Here is a 21,626-nt window from a genome sequence, read left to right on the forward strand (position 1 = left end):
ATATAATGTTTGGGAGTCTGACCAGAAGAAACATAGATCCTTCCTTATTAATGAGAAAGTGCTTGATTGCATTAATAAAGAATGAGAAAGGCCAGACAAAAAAGGCCCTCTGCCATCCTCCTTGGAAAGGAAATACCCCTTTGAAGAAGAGGCAACGACATCCTGGAATAATGCTCCAAAATTGGATGTCGCTATTTCCAAAGCCTTAAAAAGGTAATCTCTTACCTTTGAGTTTGAGGATGTGGGTTTGCTGAAAAACCCCTTTGATAGGAAAGTTGATACCTTTCTCAAGGGTATCTGGGAGTCATTGGCGGGCATTCTGAGGCCAGCTATTGTGACAACCTGTATGGCTAGGTCTCTTATGATCTGGCTGGCCAGGTTGGAAGACCAACTGAGGGAAAATTCACCCTGACACTCCATTCTGGCCACACTCCTAGTAATCAAGGGGGTGGCGGCCTTCTTACGCGATGCCTTGGCTGCCTTGGCAAAACTAGCTGCAAGATCTGCCGCGCTATCCAATGCAGGCCGAAGAGCAGTATGGTTGAAAGGCTGCCCGGGAGACTTACAAGCTAAAGGGAAACTGTGTTCTCTCCTTTGTGAAGGACAGTATTTATTTGGTACAGCTTTGGATGACATCCTGGAAAATGCTGGGGATAACAAAAAAACAAAACTTCCCTTCTCGTGCTTCAGGCAGTCCTTTTGGAGGAAGAAATTCAGAAGAAGGAGACTGGTCACAGAACACAATAGATGAGATGATCAACCCACGAAAGACAAGGGATACTTGTTTGGATCCCTCCCAGAATAGTATAAAACCCTCCAAATGACTTAGTACCCCAGGTGGGATTAAGACTCTCTTTTTTTCTTCCCAGCCTGGGAGATTTCCTCCAGCACTTGGATCTTCAGTCTGGTAAGATCAGGGTTAAGGCTGGAGTTCCTGAAATAACCGCCAAACAGGTTTATCATGACGGCCCCACGAACATCCTTCTTGGAACAAAAAGCTCTGGAAACAGAGATACTGAGCCTCCTAGAAAAGAACGTTATGCAAGAAATTCTGTCAAGAGAAAAGAGTAAAGGTTTTTATTCTCCCTGTTTCTGGTAAAGAAGCCATACTTGGATGACTTCCTAATAGTGGGTCGTTCATTCAGTCATTGCCACAGTCAGGTGAAAGAGATAGCCACTATCTTGGAAAACGTAGGTTGGTGTATAAAACAAAAAAAATCAAGGTTAGACCCACGAGGAAACAGACCTTTCTGGGACTCTTACTCGACTCAGACCGGCAGGAGCGTTGTCTACCGGATCAAAAGAGAGAAAAGTTATTCAGTCTGCTCTTCACCTCTCCTCCTGTATCCTGGCAGTAAAAAGGACCCAGGTCCACTCAAGAGAGTTACAGTGGCATGTGTTAGAAAGCCAACATTCCTTACAGGGTTATCTTTAAGGTATGCTGACACTGACTCAGGAAGTAATACATTCACTCCACTGGTGGTTAAAAATAGAATCGCTTTGGGAGTGGGTACCTTGAGTTACTCACATCACTAGGGTAGTCACAACAGATGCCAGTCCCAGGTGGTGGCGAGTTCATCTGGACAACCATATGGTTCAGAGAACATGGTCGAGAGTAGAAAAGGAAGGCTCCTCAACCATGTGGGACCTCCTAGCAGTAGAGAATGCACTACACAATCTCCTATCCTTCCAATGAAGCCACCATGTAAAAATCTTTTCAGACAACCAAGCCACAGTCGCATACCTGAATCATTGGGGGGAGGGAAGCACACGTTCCCGATCCCTAATGCAGATAATAAAGGAGGAAAAAATATGATTTTTTTTATTTTTACGGCTCTACGTTATAAACTTCTGTGAAGCACTTGAGGGTTCATAGTGCGCACCACACATCTAGATAAGCTTTTTGGGTGGTCTAGTTTCCAAAATGAGGTCACTTGTGGGGGGTTACTATTGTTTAGGTACATCAGGGGCTCCCCAAATACAACATGACGCCCGCACACCATTCCATCAAAGTCTGCATTTTAAAACGTCGCTACTTCCCTTCCCAGCTCGCTGTGTGCACAAACAGTGGTACCCCCCACATATGGGGTATCGGCATACTCAGGACAAACTGGACAACAACTTTTTGGGTCCAATTTCTCCTGTTACCACTGTGAAAATAAAAATTTTGGGGCGAAAAGATAATTTTTGTGGAAAAAAAACAATTTTTTATTTTCACGGCTCTACGTTATAAACTTCAGTGAAGCACTTGGGGGTTCCAAGTGCTCACCACACATCTAGATAAGTTCCTTAAGGGGTCTAGTTTTCAAAATGGTGTCACTTATGGTGGTTTCCTCTGGTTAGGCATATCAGGGGCTCTCTAAACACAACATGGCGTCCGATCTCAATTCCAGACAATTCTGCATTGAAAAAGTCAAACGGCACTCCTTCTCTTCCAAGCTCTGCCGTGCACCCAAACAGTGATTTACCCCCACATCTTTGGTATCAGCGCATTTAGGTGAAATTGCACAACAAATTTTGGGTTTCATTTTCTCTTTTTACACTTGTTAAAATAAGAAAAAATGGTTCTGAAGTAAAATGTTTGTAAAAAAAAGTTAAATGTTAATTTTTTCCTTCCACATTGCTTCACTTCCTGTGAAGCACGTAAAGGGTTAATAAAATTTGTAAATGTAGTTTTGAGCACCTTGAGGGGTGTAGTTTTTAGAATGGTGTCACTTTTGGGTATTTTCTGTCATGAACACCCCTCAAAGTGACTTTAAATGTGAGATGGTTCCTAAAAAAAAAAATGGTTTTGTAAATTTTGTTGTAAAAATGAGAAATCACTGGTCAACTTTTAACCCTTATAACTTCCTAACAAAAAAATTGTTTCCAAAATTGTGCTGATGTAAAATAGACATGTGGGAAATGTTATTTATTAACTATTTTGCGAGACATACCGTACAGACCAAAAGTTTGGACACACCTTCTCATTTAAAGATTTTTCTGTATTTTCATGACTATGAAAACTGTAAATTTACACTGAAGGCATCAAAACTATGAATTAACACATGTGGAATTATCTACTTAACAAAAAGGTATGAAACAACTGAAAATATGTCTTATATTCTAGGTTCTTCAAAGTAGCCACCTTTTGCTTTGATGACTGCTTTACACACTCTTGGCATTATCTTGATGAGCTTCAAGAGGTAGTCACTGGAAATGGTCTTCCAACAATCTTGAAGGAGTTCTCAGAGACGCTTAGCACTTGTCGGCCCTTTTGCCTTCATTCTGCGGTCCAGCTCACCCCAAACCATCTCAATTGGGTTCAGCTCTGATGACTGTGGAGGCCAGTTCATCTGGCGTAGCACCCCATCACTCTCCTTCTTGGTCAAATATCCCTTACACACAGGTACGGACTGGGGATGAAATTCAGTCCTGGCATTTGAAATCACACAGGCCTATGGTGTCCCCGTCCCCAATAACCAGACTGGATATATTACTAATATTACCCTGGATGGAGGAAAGGAAGATTTACTACAAGACCAATATTTCTAATTATACCCACAGCATGCAAAGGTAAGTGACAGAGTGACCGGCTTTGTGCTCCATCACAAGTGTTAACAGTATGGGTGTCTTGAGAACATTGATTCTGTTAACAACGTAGCACACAAGGCAGCCCACAACCAGACTGGCCCTTCTGGCATTTGCCAGAATTGCCAAATGGCCAGTCCGGCCCTGCTTACACAGCCTGGAAGTGTGTTTGGGGTCATTGTCCTGTTGAAAAATAAATTATGGTCCAACTAAACACAAACCAGATGGAATAGCATGCCGCTGCAAGATGCTGTGGCAGTCATGCTGGTTCAGTATGCCTTCAATTTTGAATAAATCCCCAACAGTGTCACCAGCAAAGCAAACCCACACATCACACCTCCTCCTCCATGCTTCATGGTGGGAACCAGTCCATCCGTTCACCTTTTCTGCGTCGCACAAAGACACGGTGGTTGGAACCGAAGATCTCAAATTTGGACTCATCAGACCAAAGCACAGATTTACACTTGTCTAATGTCCATTTCTTGTGTTCTTTAGCCCAAACAAGTCTCTTCTGCTTGTTGCCTGTCCTTGGTTTCCTAGCAGCTATTGTACCATGAAGGTCTGCTGGACAAAGTCTCCTCTTAACAGTGGTTGTAGAGATTTGTCTGCTGCTAGAACTCTGTTTGCATTGACCTGGTCTCTAATCTGAGCTGCTGTTAACCTGTGATTTCTGAGGCTGGTGACTTGGATAAACTTATCCTCAGAAGCAGAGGTGACTCTTGGACTTGCTTTCCTGGGGCAGTCCTCATGTGAGCCAGTTTCTTTGCTGCGCTTGATGGTTTTTGCAACTGCTCTTGGGGACACTTTCAAAGTTTTCCCAATTTTTCAGACTGACTGACCTTCATTTCTTAAAGTAATGATGGCCACTCATTTTTCTTTACTTAGCTGCTTTTTTCTTGCCATAATACAAAGTCTATTCAGTAGGACTATCAGCTGTGTATCCACCAGACTTCTGCTCAACACAACTGATGGTCCCAACCCCATTTATAAGGCAAGAAATCCCACTTATTAAACAGGGCACACCTGTGAAGTGAAAACCATTTCCGGTGACTACCTCTTGAAGCTCATCAAAAGAATGCCAAGAGTGTGCAAAGTGTTAGGTGTCGAGTTCCCGCCGCTGCACAGGGAGAATCTCGAACCACCTCCACTGCGGTCTCCCATTCTTCTCCGGCCGCAGTGGAGCCTGCTCATCGGAGACGTCGGTCTCAGCATCTGGCTCAGGCAGATGCTGTGCGCTTGGTTACTGCTGATCTTCCAGGCTCAACCATTGTAACCAGCTCTGTTCTGTGGTGAGCAGATGCTCCTGAGACTAAGTCCTGCTTTTCCTCTACTGAGCATGCCCAAGGGATGACCTCTCATTGGAGGTTGGGGGTCACATGCTCAGGTCCTGAAGCAGTTCATATTGGATGACTAGGAAGGTCCTGGAGAGCTTCCTCTATAAAAGGTTTGCATGGCTGCACGACCATGCCCTAGTATCAACCTATGTTCATGTGTGTGTATGAGCTTAGCTACTTTGTGGTCTGTGTCAGCATGTGCTCAGGGTCGGCTGTGAGCCGTTAGAATTCTGGCACCTCCGGAGAGGTGTTTGTGTGTATGAATTCAGGGCTGGCATATAGCCACTAGAATTTCGGCACCTCCAGAGAGGCGTTTGTGTTTATGAATTCAGGGCTGGCGTATAGCCACTAGAATTCCGGCACCTCCGGAGAGGAGTTGTTTGAGTGCTGTTGCTGACTGTATGACCACTATATACTACCTGCTCCATTAGAGAGCTGTGATCCTCTGTGAGGTTAACAGGATACAGCGTTATCTTTTTCCCGGCGTCTCTGTGAAACAACAGAGTTCGCTCCTATACAGACTGGGTGACGTAACCCGTGTCTGTTCAGGCGTAATACTGCCATATAGTGCAGCCATTTACTAGCAGCTTGTTCCATTCCTGCACGGTGGACCCCGGGCTGCGAACGCACCAATAATATCTCCATATTTACTCAGTGCATTCCACCAGCCCTAACACAAAGCAGTCATCAAAGCAAAAGTTGGCTACTTTGAAGAACCTAGAATATAAGACATATTTTCAGTTGTTTCACACTTTTTTGTTAACTATATAATTCCACATGTGTAAATTCATAGTTTTTATGCCTTCAGTTTTTATGCCTTCAGTGTGAATGTACAATTTTCATAGTCATGAAAATACAGAAAAATCTTTAAATGAGAAGGTGTGTCCAAACTTTTGGTCTGTACTGTGTCTCTCTGATTTAAGGGCATAAAAATTCAAAGTTTGAAAATTGCAAAATTTTAAAAATTTTCGCCATATTTCTGTTTTTTTCATAAATAAACGCAAGTAATATCGAAGAACTGTTACTACTAACATGAAGTACAATATGTAACGAGAAAACATTCTCAGAATCAGCGGGATCGTTAAAGCATTTCAGATTTATAACCTCATAAAGTGACAGTGGTCACAATTGTAAAAATTGGCTTGGTCATTAACTACCAAATTGGCTCTGTCACTAAGGGGTTAAAAAAAAGTTGTTTGAGTGTTTGCAGGGGTCTCAGAACCAAGACCTCATCAGACATACAGAGTCTCCAGTATATCAAAAAGTTTAGTCACACTTTAAAGGACAGATTCACCTTTGAACTGCGTTTCACTATCTATAGACTTAGGAATCATAAAAAATAACTTGTGAGGCATACTATGGCATTGACATAATTCGGTTATTTCAGAACAGTTTACTTTGCATTTGAACTACAACTTTATGAGCTACCAATTTACTTACGGTAAATTGCTACAGCAAACAAAAATTCACGGTGCATCATACAGTAGTTTTACAAATGCTATATTTTGTATCTCAATTGTCATTTTTTTCTTTATACATTCGCAATAGCTTTTATGTAAACTATAAACTGGTATGGCAAAGTATAAATCATTGCTGAAACTGTAGCGTAGATGCTCTGCACAAAAGCAATGGAGACCAATGATTACATGCATAATGGCTGTTTTCTTATGTCATTCACACCACCAGTCTCCATATATACCACAATAAAGATCTGTAATGTTCCTTTTATAGTAAATATTTTTCTTCCATAGGGACACACCTACAGTATATGTTGCTTTGGCGTCTTTTTTTTTTTTTTTTTTACTAGGAGCTCATAAGATGCTAAACATTTAATGCCTATAGGCTCCTGGATTATGGATCCAGTCTTGGCAGCCAGCTTAAGTTTTGTCTTCCAACCAATTTACTTTTTTTTAGCTTTTTCTTCTAACACTTTTAGAAACGTCTCTTGTACTCTATTGCTGTGGAGCACCGACAGTGGAATTTGTTTCATAATACTTCCCTGGAAAAAAACAAAAATATTTACAATTCAGTCATTGTATTATATGTTATTAGAATAAAAAATGGCATATCAAAATTAAACTTAGAGTGGTAGGGATAAAAAGGTTGCTGACCCCTTATAAGTTTTGATCTTTTAGAATTTTTTGTATTAGTTTGATTAAAACTCCACCCAGGCTCCACCCTAGCCCCACCTCCACCCCTTGATCCTTCTACAGTCCCCCCACCCTTTCTTGGAAAATCTCCACTTCTGCACCATGTCCTCACCAATGACATATTCATAGTTCACATCACCAGATCACATACATAGCCAGCAGCTTTTGTATTGACCAAAAGATTTTTTAATCCACCACCACGACAAGGTAGACTCTTTTGGCCGGGCCCTAATCTACTTTAAATTATTAAACATTTTTAAGTTATCTAATACAATTTTAGGTGTATTTTAAAATTTTTAAAATTACCAATAATATTACATGTAAGAGACAAATATCACCGCACCATGACCGAATCACATATTACCACCACATCGTGACCAATAATACCATATAAAAGGAATAAATACCACCATGCCATGACCAGACCACTTATCACCACCACATGGTGATCAATAGTACCACTTACAAGGAGCAAATACCACCACGCCATGACCAGACCACATAATATTACCACTTAGTGACTGAATAATACCGCATCCAAGGAACAAATACCGCCACACCATGACCAGACCACATATTACCACCACTTAATGACCGAATAATACCACATACAAGGAACAAATACCGCTACACCATGATCAGATCACATATTACCACTACATAGTGACAGAATACTACAAAACTGATCATTAATAACAAAAATACAAATACTAATGCCATTATACACAGGAGATCTGTACTTAGTATAGTGTCCATTTAAAGGTAATACAGTGATCATTGGTGACATTATACACAGAAGCTCTGTATATATTGTCAGTGTAAAGGTAATACAGAGATCCCCAGTGACATTATACACAGAAGCTCTGTATTTTAGTGTCAGTGTGCAGGTAATACAGTGATAACTAGTGACATTATGCACAGGAGCTCTGTATATTGTGTCAATGTACAGGTAATACTGTGATCACTAGTGACATTATACACAGAAGCTCTGTATATAGAATACAGTATATAGTGTAAGTGTACAGGTAACACACTGACTTACCGGTGACATCTCTGAATACAGAGGCGCACCCAAATCAATATATAATAGATTATGCAACCCACCATTCCAAATATAAATCATGCAGAAAATAATACAGATATCTAGAGCACATTCTTCAATTTTTCCCCAACCTCTATGCTATGCCAGATGAAGAAAAAAGCCACTGTGCCGCCCTGCACAGTAACAGGACCTCTCCTCCCCCACACTGAAAACAGTATCCTCAAAATAATATTCTTTAATTAGCCTCTACAGTTATAATATCCCACATTCTGGACCCCAAGTGTCCTCCCATTCAGGACTCCACGTGTATACCCATTCTGCCTCAGGTCTCACCATATTGCCCCATAGTCATCCATAATAGTATAATGCATCTCATAGTCATATAAAGTAGTATAATTCATAGCGGTATAATGCAGCCCCATAGCATTATAATGCACTGTGTCAGCGCCGGCTGGCCGTAAAGCAGGGCACAGCGGTGACGTCACCACTCTGCTTTACGGCCAGCGCTTACAGTGCAGGGAAGCAGAACGCCGGGGGACCCGACAGACACCGGAATGTGAGTATGTAGTGTTTGTTTTTTTTTACATTTACACTGGTAACCAGGGTAAACATCGGGTTACTAAGCGTGGCCCTGCGCTTAGTAACCCGATGTTTACCCTGGTTACCCGGGGACTTTGGCATCGTTGGTCGCTGGAGAGCTGTCTGTGTGACAGCTCTCCAGCGACCACACAGCGACACTGCAGCGATCGGCATCGTTGTCTAGATCGCTGCAGCGTCGCTAAATGTGACGGTACCCTTATAGGTTGGAGTAAGATAGCAGTAACTTTATTGTTAAGTGTTATTTTTACATATATTTAATTTAATATTTAATTCTATAAATTAAGAATAGCTGAACATGCACAGTTCTTAATTGAATTTACCAAAACTGCATGTGCAAGGCAACCAAATGTCTCATTTCCACGTGTAACATGATTTAGTGACTCTCGTACAAAGTCTCTTGGAGATTTTGTTATTATATTTGTGTTTTGGTTTTTGGTCATAGGAGTAGAAACTCCAAATGGAGAAACAGCCTGAAAGGAGATAAAAAACAGACAGATTAAAATACTGATGAAAAATACATTATCAGCAAATTATTGCAATCTTTTTTCATTACATAGATTATTGTTATATTTTTCTTTATGTCAACTTTGTAAATGTAGCTGTTTTCATGTAGCAGAGCAGAGATTGCGAACAATTTCAGCTTTCATTGCATGGCAGTCAGGGTGGGAGGGGAGTATAACTGAACTGACAGTACTGTGTCAGGAGAGCTGCAGCTGCAGATGTGTTTGTAATGCTGCAAAGCCCAGCTCTGCTTTACTGCCTCTCCCCCAAACAGACTGCCCTGAGATGAAAGATGTAGGGTGTTAGTAGTCTCTACTCTACTTCGGCACTTGAAATCACGCATGGCTCTGCAGTGAGACCAGTGAGGAGAGCAGACTGTCTTTACATATCTCACCAGAGAAACCCATTATAAACTATTGTTGGGGCGTGTTTTTTATACTCCTGTATATTGATGTCTACCTGTCATTGGTCAACATAATGCAGGAGATAAAGTATATGTCTCTCAGTGAAAAAGTGTTTGGTAATGCCCTTGGACAAAATATACAGCTCTGGCAAAAATTAAGAGACCACCACATCAAAACCCTGTCATGGGCAGCCCAATCTCCAGACCTGAACCCCATTGAAAACCTCTGGAAGGTAATCAAGAGGATGATGGATAGTCACAAGTCATCAAACAAAGAAGAACTGCTTACATTTTTGCGCCAGGGGCAGTGTGAAAGACTGGTGGAAAGCATGCCAAGACGCATGAAAGCTGTGATTAAAAATCATGGTTATTCCACAAAATATTAATTTCTGAACTCTTCCTGAGTTAAAACATTAGTATTGTTGTTTCTAAATGATTATGAACTTGTTTTCTTTGCAATATTTGAGGTCTGAAAGCAATTTTTTTTATTTTGACCATTTCTCATTTTCAGAAAAAAATACTAAATTTATTGCTTAGAAATTCGGAGACATGTTGTCAGAAATTTAAAGAGTAAAAGAAAAATGTACATTTTACTCAAAAATATACCTATAAAGAGAAAAATCTGAGAAACTGAACATTTTGCAGTGGTCTCTTAATTTTTGCCAGACCTGTATATTAGAACCTTAACTTTACAAGCTTACATCTCTGTAATGATAAATTAAAAATGCACAACTATGTTTTACTCAGCTCTACAGCCACTATTCCATGATGGGGCTAGCTTAACATTCTAAAACTGGTGAAAGGTCCTCTTTATGAGCATACAATAGGTGCCCATTAAACCAGAATCATATATATTATTTTCCTAGTAGCTGTACAAAATAGCATTTAGTCAAATACATTGTTTTGAATCATAGATGTAACATAAAACTAAAGGGTCCCATCTACCATTTGCCATTTATATTACTAGTGTCATTTCATGTGGAAGAGGATATTTTGGGCCTAATAAAGCTGCAATGCCTGGGTGCAACTATTACCTCCGGTCCCCACACAGTGGCATGTAAAGGTATGGACTCTCCTGGTCAAAATTAGTGTTATTGTGAACAGTTAAGCAAGTTGAAGATTAAATGATCTTTAAAATGGATAACGTTAAAAATGACATATTTACTTTGTATTTCAGGCAAAAAAATTATATATTTTCATCTTTTACATTTTAAAGATTACAAATAGGAAAATGGGCCGATGCAAAAATATGGGCAAACTGCATGATTAGTACCTAGTTACACCCCTTTTGCAAGTATAGCAGCTTCTAAATAGCCAGCCAAGAATCTTTCAGATCTTGTTTGAGAGATTTTCATACATTCTTCCTTGGAAAATCAGTTCTGTGAGATTCCTGGGTCATCTTGCATGCACTGCTATTTTGAGGTCTAGCCACTTGATTTTCAATGATGTTCAGATCAGGGGACTGTGAGGACCATTGTAAAAGCTTCAGTTTGATCCTTTTGAGGTAGTCTATTGAGGATTTTGAAATTTGTGGTGGTGTTTCTGGACACACAAAATGGTCTCAAATCCGCAGTGCATTGTGCACACAATGTTAATGGGAAATTCAAAAACGTTGTGCACATGCTGCAAAACAAACGCGCGCATTTGCAGCTTTTTTCCGCAGCATGTCAATTCTTTCGTACCCTGTTGATAAAGCTACACCGCGAAACGCGCGTCCGGGGCCGCCGGGTGAAACATATGCTACCTCCCCTTACAACCAAATATGGGTAAGTGCACATCTTTAACGTATTGAATGGTGGGCTATGGATTTCATGTCCCAATTTGGGAGGATACATGTTGTGCATTGGGCACTATTTATCATAACGCCCTAGCTATCACCAACGTTTACTTTTTGCACCATATACTCATGGTAGGGATGCTTTGCATTGTGTGGCATTTTGTTTAACCCGGCATACCAATAGACCTCCTTCCTCGAAACCTCTGTGTCAGTATATACTGACTATTATGTGTATACACTGAATTGTTTTTAGAGATCTTGTCATTGCACAATTTGTTTAAATAAAGGTTGATTGTTGGTTAAATTATATGATGTTGTGGATTCTTATACTCCTTGTTTCTTGGTTTGCATCTGATCGGAGTTTTCCAATAAAACGGACCCGCTGGGGGGGTCCAGGGAGGGATACATACCCTCAGCTACAGATTAAACTGGTGTCTTCTGATTTTATATATACATGTCAATTCTTTGTGCGGAACTTCAGCGTTTCTGCACCCATTAGCTTCCATTGTGTCAGGCCAATCCACAGCAAAACCGCAGATGTAAAAAAGATCTGCAGTTTTGCTGCGGATGTGGTTCGAGAAATGCTGCGGCCCAGGAGGAGGGAAGTGTGTGGGTGGAGTGTAGGCGGTGACTGTGTCCATGTCTGTGTGTGTGGGCAGGGTCTGCATGTCTCTGTGTGTGGGTCTGCGAGGCTGTGTGTGGGGTCAGCAGAGCTGTGTTTGGGTCAGCGGGGCTGTGTGTGTGGTCGGTGGGGCTGTGTGCTATGTCAGTGATGGTCGGCGGGGCTGTGTGCGGGGGGGTCTGTGAAGCTGTCCGGGGGTCTGCAGGCTGTTCATGGGTCTGTGGGGTCTGCGGGTTGCCCGGGGGTCTGCTGGGGCTGTGCGGGGGATCTGCGGGGCTGTCCGGGGGTCTGCTTGCTGTCTGGTGGTCTGCCGGGGCTGTGTTAGTGTGTGTTTGTGTGTGCAAGCAACGTCCGATGGGACTGCAAGTCACATTCACTATGCATGCTACAGTGACAGTGATTGACACATTAGCCAATGATGGGACAGTAGAAGTCCCATCATCCGGCTAATGTGTTGAATGTAAAGAAAAAAAACCACATACAGTACATATATAGTTCATACTCACCATTTACACTTAATTCCCGAAGCCATCGCTCACCTGAAAAAAATTAAAAATAATAAACCAACAATATACTCCCTGTGTCTGATGTAATCTAATTAATATGATTGTCCCACGGCAATCTCCCGTGGAGAGCTGTCACATCAGCTGATGCATCCAGGGGCTCTGGGATACAAAGACTGAGATAATCATCCACATTGTATCACACCGCCGCCGACAGGTCACCGGAGTTCACTTGTCACTTTGCGGCACTACATTCTTCGAATGGATGACATTAGGAGAAAAAGGAGTACCAGGCGATAATTTTGCAAAAAAACAGACTAAATCTTTATTAAATATCAAAAAGAACAAATAAACCACATTAAATAAAGTAACCCATACTCCACCGAGGTACAGACAGGAAGAGAGGCAACCACCTCAGCAGTGCAAGGTATCAGGCATTATATTATAGTCATGATGCAAAAACAAGACCACGGAAAAAGGAATGCCCCCATATTAATTAAATAAAAACGCATCACACAGGATAATACCTAAAAAGCGCAAGGGAACAAGCATACCCAGGTCTTTGGATAGAGAGGTGATCACCCCAAGGATGGATGTCTGCGTAGCCTTTCTGGCTATAAAATACAGGGGGATCCCATGTCATTTTTGGGGGGTTCCCCCTATTTTAATAGCCAGAACAGGGTATGCGGACAGCTGCGGGCTGATATTCATAGCCTGGGAAGGGCCATGGGTATTACCCCCTTCCCAGGCTACACATATTGGCCCCCGGCTGTTGGCTTTCCCCCTCTGGTGCAGAAAATTGCGCGGGAGCCCATGCCATTTTTTTCCCCAATTTTTACAAAATTAAACATATTGTTCATTAATAAACATCGACCTTGCTATTATATATTGTTCTGTCCATTCTAATAGGACTAGTGTGGTTCATATTATCCATTAAGAAGTTTTAGTACCATAGTTTTGGTTTTGCTGTGTTATAGCACCACCCAATGGTGGTTACATTTATAACCTGTGTTTTTTTAGTAATAATTAGAGTGTTGCATTGTGGGATTGCACCAAGGTATCATGGGATAGGGAAATTCCATTTTCTCTCTGTGTATTTCCCTGGACACATGTGTTAATCTGCTGTGTTGGAACTACCTCACTTACTTGCCATCCTGGTTAAGTTTATCCGGTAAGATTGTTACCTCTGTTCTTGCAATATAGTGTTTTACAGAATGTGATTTATTCCATAGCAGCTAGTACTTAGGAAATCTATTATCAGTCACTTGCTGTATGTAGTTATATGTAGAAGTTGCATCATCCTGTATATTTTTTCCTGCTAGTTGTAAAGTATCAGCTGTGCTGTTATTTGGCTCAATACTTATCCATATCATTTGTATTCTTATAGTTTTACGGCATTTTCAATACCTGTTACCAACAAACAAGTTAGACTACAGAGAACAGTCTGCTTATTTGGAAGACAGAAGTGGTTTATGCTGTATTTTGGATCACACACCGTATCAATGTGTATGAAGACAGAACAGTAAAACGGAAGCTAGATGCTAGCGATAGCAGTAAAATCGAGGCTAGATGCCAGCGATAGTGAATACAACTTACGGAGCCACTTGTACCCTCACCACACTGCCTGCAGATACCGCAGCGGCTGCCATACAGTCACAAGTACCGAGAGTGCAGCCCCCACCAAGCAGGACACGTCTCAGCCCACGCTGAAGTCATTCCTACCCGCTCTGAGACGTCCTACAGCCTGCAAACAGACACGAAATGTCTGCAAGCCTCCTTCGCTGCACAAGAGATGCAGTTAAAGTTAAGACAAGCAGACCAAGAAGCAGAAAGCGCTCGCCTACAAGCAGAAAGAGCCCGCCTGCAAGCAGACAGAGAAGCAGAAAGAGCCTGCCAAGAAGCAGAAAGAGCCCGCCTGCAAGCAGAGCAAGAAGCAGAAAGAGCCCACCAAGAAGCAGAAGGAGCCTGCCTGCAAGCAGAACAAGAAGCAGAAAGAGCCCGCCTGCAAGTGACCTTAGAAAGGCTTTCTGCTGAAAAAGAAGCAGCAGCCGCAATAGACAAAGCTGAGTTCTTAGAAGCCGTGGAGTTTCCTGAATCTGAGCGTGACAGCGACGTACATGGACCAGACCTTGATCGTCAGGACCCAGCTCAACGCGTCTCAGAATATGTCCACCAACATCCCAGAATAGAAGACAACTCTGATCCGTTACACCAACCAGCCTATACAGATTACCAGAGATCCTTCCTCCAAACACAAAAAGCAGGAAGGTATACTGCGAAACGACGTCGACCACCACTACCGTCTTACAGAACAGAAGGCACGGCCTCCTCCCAGACTGACAGGGACACCCTTCGCTTCGGAACTGTTTTATACAGACTTTCCTAAGCCAGAAGCTCCTACCAGGTATGAGGATGCACCACACACACCGCATGACAACAGCACACCAGCTCATGTTGGCACTGACTCAGCCACTATGAACTTTGCAAGGTTATTTACCCGCCGGGAGCTGGTGACCAAGGGACTTGTAAAGTTCACTGATCGAGCTGAAAGCTACAGAGCATGGCGAGCCTCCTTCCAGAACGCCATCAGAGACTTGGATCTTTCCAGTAGTGAAGAGTTAGATCTACTGGTAAAGTGGCTTGGAAACGAGTCAGCTGAACATGCCAAAAGAATCAGGAACATTAACATAAAGTACCCACACACAGGACTTCGTATGGTGTGGGAGAGACTTGAAGAATGTTATGGGTCAATAGAAGCTATAGAAAACGCTTTGTATAAAAGAATAGATGATTTCCCCAAGATAGCAAATAAGGGTTATCAAAAGCTCAGGGAACTGAGCGACTTGTTAATGGAGGTACATGCTGCTCAGGCAGAAGGTGACCTACCAGGGTTGGCATTCCTGGACACTGCCAGAGGTGTCAACCCGATTGTCCAAAAGCTCCCTTACAACTTACAAGAAAAGTGGGCCCCATTACAAACAGGCTCATAAGGTACCATTTCCTCCTTTCAGGGTGTTTGTAGACTTTTTTGCTCAGCAAGCTAAAGTTAGAAATGACCCCAGTTTCGATTTCACTATGTCATGTACCACTGCCTCTGGTATAAAACCCAGTAAAACACCAGTGGCATTCCACAAAACTAATGTTACCTCCACAGGTTTTCCTTACAGGGCAAGTAAGTCCTCTCCAGAAGAGGACAAACCGCAGGATCTCAGCAAACACTGCCCCCTACACAAGAAACCTCATCCTCTACTAAAATGTAGAGCCTTCAGGGAGAAGTCTCTAGAAGACCGTAAGAGTTTCCTAAAGGAAAACAAGATATGCTTCAGATGCTGCGAGACGACCTCACACTTCGCCAAGAACTGTGAAACCAGTGTGAAATGCACAGAATGTAGTAGTGTGGAGCACAACACGGCCTTACACCCTGGACCACCCTCAGGGGTATCGTCGCGAGTAGAAGAGTCTGCCGAAAAACAGATGGACACTGACATGGACACCCCAGTGGTCACTTCTCAGTGTACAGAGATCTGCAAGGAACTCGTAGCAGGAAGATCCTGCTCAAAGATCTGTCTTGTCAGAGTATTCCCAGTGAGCCAACGGGATAAGGCAATCAAGGTATATGCAATCTTGGATGATCAGAGCAACAGGTCTCTAGTAGTGTTGAGCGATACCGTCCGATACTTGAAAGTATCGGTATAGGAAAGTATCGGCAAAGTATCGTATCCAATCCGATACCGATACCCGATACCAATACAAGTCAATGGGACTCAAGTATCGGATGGTATCCCTGATGGTTCCCAGGGTCTGAAGGAGAGGAAACTCTCCTTCAGGCCCTGGGATCCATATTAATGTGTAAAAGAAAGAATTAAAATAAAAAATATTGCTATACTCACCTCTCCGACGCAGCCTGGACCTCACCGAGGGAACCGGCAGCGTTGTTTGCTTAAAATTCGCGCATTTACTTCCTTACGTGAAGTCCCGGCTTGTGATTGGTCGCGTGCTGCCCATGTGGCCGCGACGCGACCAATCACAGCAAGTCGTGACGTAATTTTAGGTCCTTCAGGATTTTAAAATTACGTTCTGGCTTGTGATTGGTCGCGTCGCGGTCACATGGGCGACGCGACCAATCACAAGCCGTGACGTCACGGGAGGCTGGACACGCGCGCATTTTAAAATGCGCGCGTGTCCAGCCTCCCGTGACGTCATGGCTTGTGATTGGTCGCGTCGCGTCGCGACCAATCATAAGCCAGAACGTAATTTTAAAATCCTGAAGGACCTAAAATTACGTCACGGCTTGTTGTGATTGGTCGCGTCGCGGCCACATGGGCGGCACGCAACCAATCACAAGCCGCGACGTAATTTTAAAAATGCGCGCGTTTCCTGCCTCCCGTGACGTCACGGCTTGCGATTGGTCGCGTCGCCCATGTGACCGCGACGCGACCAATCACAAAGCCGGAACGTAATTTTAAAATACTGAATGCCTAGAAGGACCTGAAAATTACATCACGGCTTGCTGTGATTGGTCGCGTCGCGGCCACATGGGCGGCACGCGACCAATCAGAAGCCGTGACGTCACGGAAGGAAGGAAAAGCGCGCATTTTAAGCAAAGAACGCTGCCGGTTCCCTCGGTGAGGTCCAGGCTGCGTCGCAGAGGTGAGTATAGCAATATTTTTTATTTTAATTCTTTATTTTACACATTAATGTTGTATTTTACACATTAATGTTGTTTCGATACCGATACCCGATACCACAAAAGTATCGGATCTCGGTATCGGAATTCCGATACAGCAAATATCGGCCGATACCCGATACTTGCAGTATCGGAATGCTCAACACTAGTCTCTAGCTAAGTCCTTTTTCTTCAACACCTTCAACATTGCTGGTCCCAGCTCTCCGTACTCCTTGAAGACATGTGCAGGTACTGTCGAGATGGCGGGGAGAAAAGCGACCGGATTCAAAGTAGAGTCTATAGACGGTCAAACCTGCTTATCCTTGCCATCCATACTGGAGTGCAACCAGATTCCCGATAACAGGTCGGTGTTACCTACACCAGAGGTAGCAGCTCATCACACCCACTTGAGATGTATAGCTCACCTGATACCGGAGCTTGACCAAGGAGCTCCTATCATCTTACTCCTCGGAAGAGACATACTATGGGTCCACAAGGCTAGAGGACAGATTAACGGCCCACAAAATGCCCCATATGCTCAGAGACTTGACCTAGGATGGGTCATTGTGGGAGACGTCTGTTTGGGTGGAGCACACAGGCCGACATCAGTGAACAACATGCTCACCAATACCCTCGAGAATGGACGTCCGTCTCTCTTCCAGCCATGCGAGAGCAGTTTCCTGATTAAAGAATTGCCACACCACACCCCTCCACCTTGTCCGTTAGCTGATCCTTCCTGTGAAGACCATGCATGCGATGGTGAGCAAGATCATATAGGGTGCACAGTTTTCCACAGGACAAGAGAAGACAACCAGGTAGCAACATCCATAGAGGACAGACTGTTCTTGGACATCATGGAGCGAGAGATAGTAAGAGATGAATCAAAGAGTTGGGTCGCACCTTTGCCATTCAAACCACAGAGGCAACGCTTACCCAACAACAGAGAACTTGTCTACAGTCGATTTTTCTCCCTTACACGCAAACTGCAGAAGGCACCAGAAACAACAGAACACTTCTTTACCTTCATGGAGAGAATATTCCAGAGTGGCCACGCGGAAATTGCACCTGTACTTCAAGATTCCGAGGAATGTTAGTACTTACCTATTATCAGCATGTATCATCTGAAGAAACCAGGTCAGATAAGAGTGGTATTTGACTCAAGTGCCAGATACGAAGGTGTTTCTCTAAATGACGTCTTTCTGTCTTGTCCAGACCTCAACAACAGACTTCTGGGAGTACTTCTTCGTTTCTGCAAAGATGCAGTAGCATTTATGGCCGACATACAACAGATGTTTCACTGCTTCCTTGTTAAAGAAGAACACAGAAACTACTTGAGGTTTTTCAGGTACTACGATAATGACCCCTACAAGGACATCGTGGAATATTGTATGAAGGTACACATCTTCGGGAACAGCCCCTCCCCTGCTGTCGCTATCTATGGCCTCAGACATTCAGCCAGAGAGGGTGAAGGAAAGTATGGATCGGATGTAAGATCGTTTGTGGAAAAGGATTTCTACGTAGATGACTGCCTGAAATCCACACCCACAGATGAGTCGGCAGTCAGTCTCCTGAAAAGGGCACAAGAAATTCTCGCCTCATCCAATTTGAGGTTGCACAAAATTGCTTCCAACAGCCAAAAACTAATGGCAGCCTTTCCCTCTCAAGATTACTCAAGTGATTTAAAAGACTTGGATTTAAGCATGGACTCCCTTCCATGCAGCGGAGCTTGGGTTTACTCTGGGATTTGAAAACGGATGCACTCACTTTCCAGATCAGCGTAGAAGAGAAACCCTTCACGCGTAGAGGCGTCCTGTCCGTTGTAAACAGCTTGTACGATCCTCTGGGATTTGTAACCCCTGTAACTATCCAAGGTAAAATGATGTTGAGAGACTTCACCCAAGAGACGTCCGATTGGGATGATCCGCTTCCCAGCGAGAAAAGAGACTTGTGGGTAAGATTGAAGAACTCTTTAGAAGCCCTGTCAAGTCTCTACGTGGCACGACCATATGCTTCTGTGCCATCAACAGAAATCAAGATGCAAAGGCTTTGTATCTTCTGCGATGCCTCAACCAAAGCAATTGCAGCAGTGGCGTATTTGAAAACTACCGACATCAACGAACAATGCCATGTAAGGCTTGTTATGAGCCGGACAAAACTGGCCCCACTCCGTGAACACACAGTACCCAGACTGGAACTCTGTGCAGCTGTGCTAGCAGTAGAGTTGGCTGAGCTTATCTCAACATAAATGGACCTGGAAGTCAAAGAAGTCGAGTTCTACACTGACAGCAGGGTAGTGCTGGGGTACGTTTGCAATGAAACTCGTCGCTTTTATGTCTATGTCAGCAACCGGGTGCTAAGGATCAGGAGATCCACCGACCCTAAACAGTGGCACTATGTGTCCACGCACCACAATCTGGCGGACCACGCAACCAGATCCGTTGAAGCAAGACACCTTAGGGACACAACCTGGTTTACTGGCCCTACATTCTTATACCGTTCGACGCCATACATGGACGAGTCAAACACCTTTGAACTGGTAGATCCAGAGGCAGATGAGGAAATCCGCCCTCAGGTATCCGTTCTACGTACAGTGACTAAAGACAATCACCTCAAATCCCACCATTTCAACAAGTTCTCAACTTGGAACTCGCTTGTTTGTGCCCTCGTTTGTTTGATTCATGTGGCTCGGTCCTATAAGTCAACATCACCCGCCATTCAGAAACCTTGCAAGGGTTGGCACCACTGCAAGCTTGCCTTTACTGTTCCAAGCATGGAAAATGCCAAGAACGTTATAATTCGCGCCATACAACGTGAATGTTACGCCAAAGAATTAGATAACCTCAATAAAGGCCCACCTGTTTCTAGAGATAGTGTCTTGAAGAAGCTTGATCCAATCATTGACCAGGATAGGCTGTTAAGAATTGGAGGTCGTCTTCAAGAAGCTGAAGTGGAATTTGGGGAGAAACACCGTGTAATAATTCCTGGACATCATCATGTCACGACCCTGCTTGTGCAACACCACCACGTCTTGGTGAAACATCAGGGCCGACTGTTTACAGAAGGAAATCTACAAACTGCTGGACTATGGATAGTTGGAGCAAAGTGATGCGTGAGTAAACTCGTTTACAATTGCGTGATTTGTCGCAAACTCCGTGGCGGGACTCAAAAGCCAAAGATGGCCAATCTCCCATCGGACAGACTTAGTACAGAACCTCCTTTTACCAACGTCGCACTGGTCGTATTCGGGCCATGGTCTGTGGTTGCACGGCACACTAGAAGAGTCCAAGCCAACTCCAAATGCTGGGTGGTTATGTTCACCTGTATGTCCATCAGAGCAGTCCACATCGAAGTAATTGAGTCCATGGACACTTCAGGGTTTATAAATGCACTCCGACGTTTCATCGCCATCAGAGGCCCCGTGAAGCACATACGCTCCGAACTCCGATAGAGGTACCAACTTTGTAGGAGCAGTGAAAGAACTTCAAATTCCTGCCAACCTAGACACCACCAGTGTGGAAAGATACCTGAGTGAGCAGGGATGCACCTGGACTTTCAATCCGCCACACTCTTCTCACATGGGAGGTGCTTGGGAGAGGATGATAGGAATGGCACGCAGAATCCTTGATTCCATTTTCTTGCAAGCAGGTAGCACAAGACTCACACATGAAAGTTTGACCACATTCCTGGCAGAAGTTTCGGCCATCATTAATGTTAGACCATTGACTTCACTTTCTAGTGACTCTGAGGATCCGACCATTCTCACTCCTGCGATGTTACTTACTCAGAAAGCCAGCGTTCTCAGCTCTCCACCTGGAGAATTTAGCAACAAGGACCTCTACAGATGACAATGGAGACAAGTCCAAAGTCTTTCCAATACCTTCTGGGACAGATGGAGGAAGCAGTACCTCTCCACCTTACAACCAAGGAAGAAGTGGCAGACCGACAAACCAAACATCAAAACCGGTGATGTCGTTCTCATGAAAGACAGCCAGTCTCACCGTAATGAGTGGCCACTAGGCCTCATCACTAAAATATTCCCAAGCAAAGATGGGAAGGTGTGTAAGGTCGAGGTCAAAGTAGGCAAGTCCGGGGAGAGTAAACTATTCCTCAGACCAGTTGCGGAATTTGTCTTACTGTTTTCGCCAAAAGAACCTGTAGGTAGCATCGGTTGATGCCAAGCGGGGAGTATTCTGTCCATTCTAATAGGACAGTGTAGTTCATATTATCCATTAAAAAGTTTTAGTACCATAGTTTTGGTTTTGCTGTGTTATAGCACCACCCAGTGGTGGTTAAATTTATAACCTGTGTTTTTTAGTAATAATTAGAGTGTTGCATTGTGCAATTGCACCAAGGTATCATGGGATAGGGAAATTCCATTTTCTCTCTGTGTATTTCCCTGGACACACGTGTTAATCTGCTGTGTTGGAACTACCTCACTTACTTGCCATCCTGGTTAAG

The 21,626-nt window shown here is 43.5% G+C and overlaps 1 protein-coding gene across 2 annotated transcripts in view; it reads right to left on the reverse strand.

Moving 5' to 3' along the window:
• Positions 1-6,388: 6,388 nt before the first annotated feature.
• Positions 6,389-21,626, reverse strand: part of HSD17B3 (hydroxysteroid 17-beta dehydrogenase 3) — a 211,103-nt gene continuing 195,865 nt past the window's right edge. Inside the window, exons 10-11 of one of the 2 annotated variants that reach the window (XM_077299641.1) lie at positions 9,017-9,166; positions 6,389-6,903 (exon numbers count right to left, since the gene is read on the reverse strand). In XM_077299641.1, the coding sequence (XP_077155756.1) occupies positions 6,805-6,903; positions 9,017-9,166 (249 nt within the window). In that variant the 3' untranslated portion in view covers positions 6,389-6,804. The remainder of the gene's footprint in view (positions 6,904-9,016; positions 9,167-21,626) is intronic. The other variant, XM_077299644.1, reaches the window with a different exon arrangement.

This window comes from Ranitomeya variabilis, chromosome 1 (genome assembly GCF_051348905.1).
Source record: "Ranitomeya variabilis isolate aRanVar5 chromosome 1, aRanVar5.hap1, whole genome shotgun sequence".
NCBI lineage: Eukaryota > Metazoa > Chordata > Amphibia > Anura > Dendrobatidae > Ranitomeya > Ranitomeya variabilis.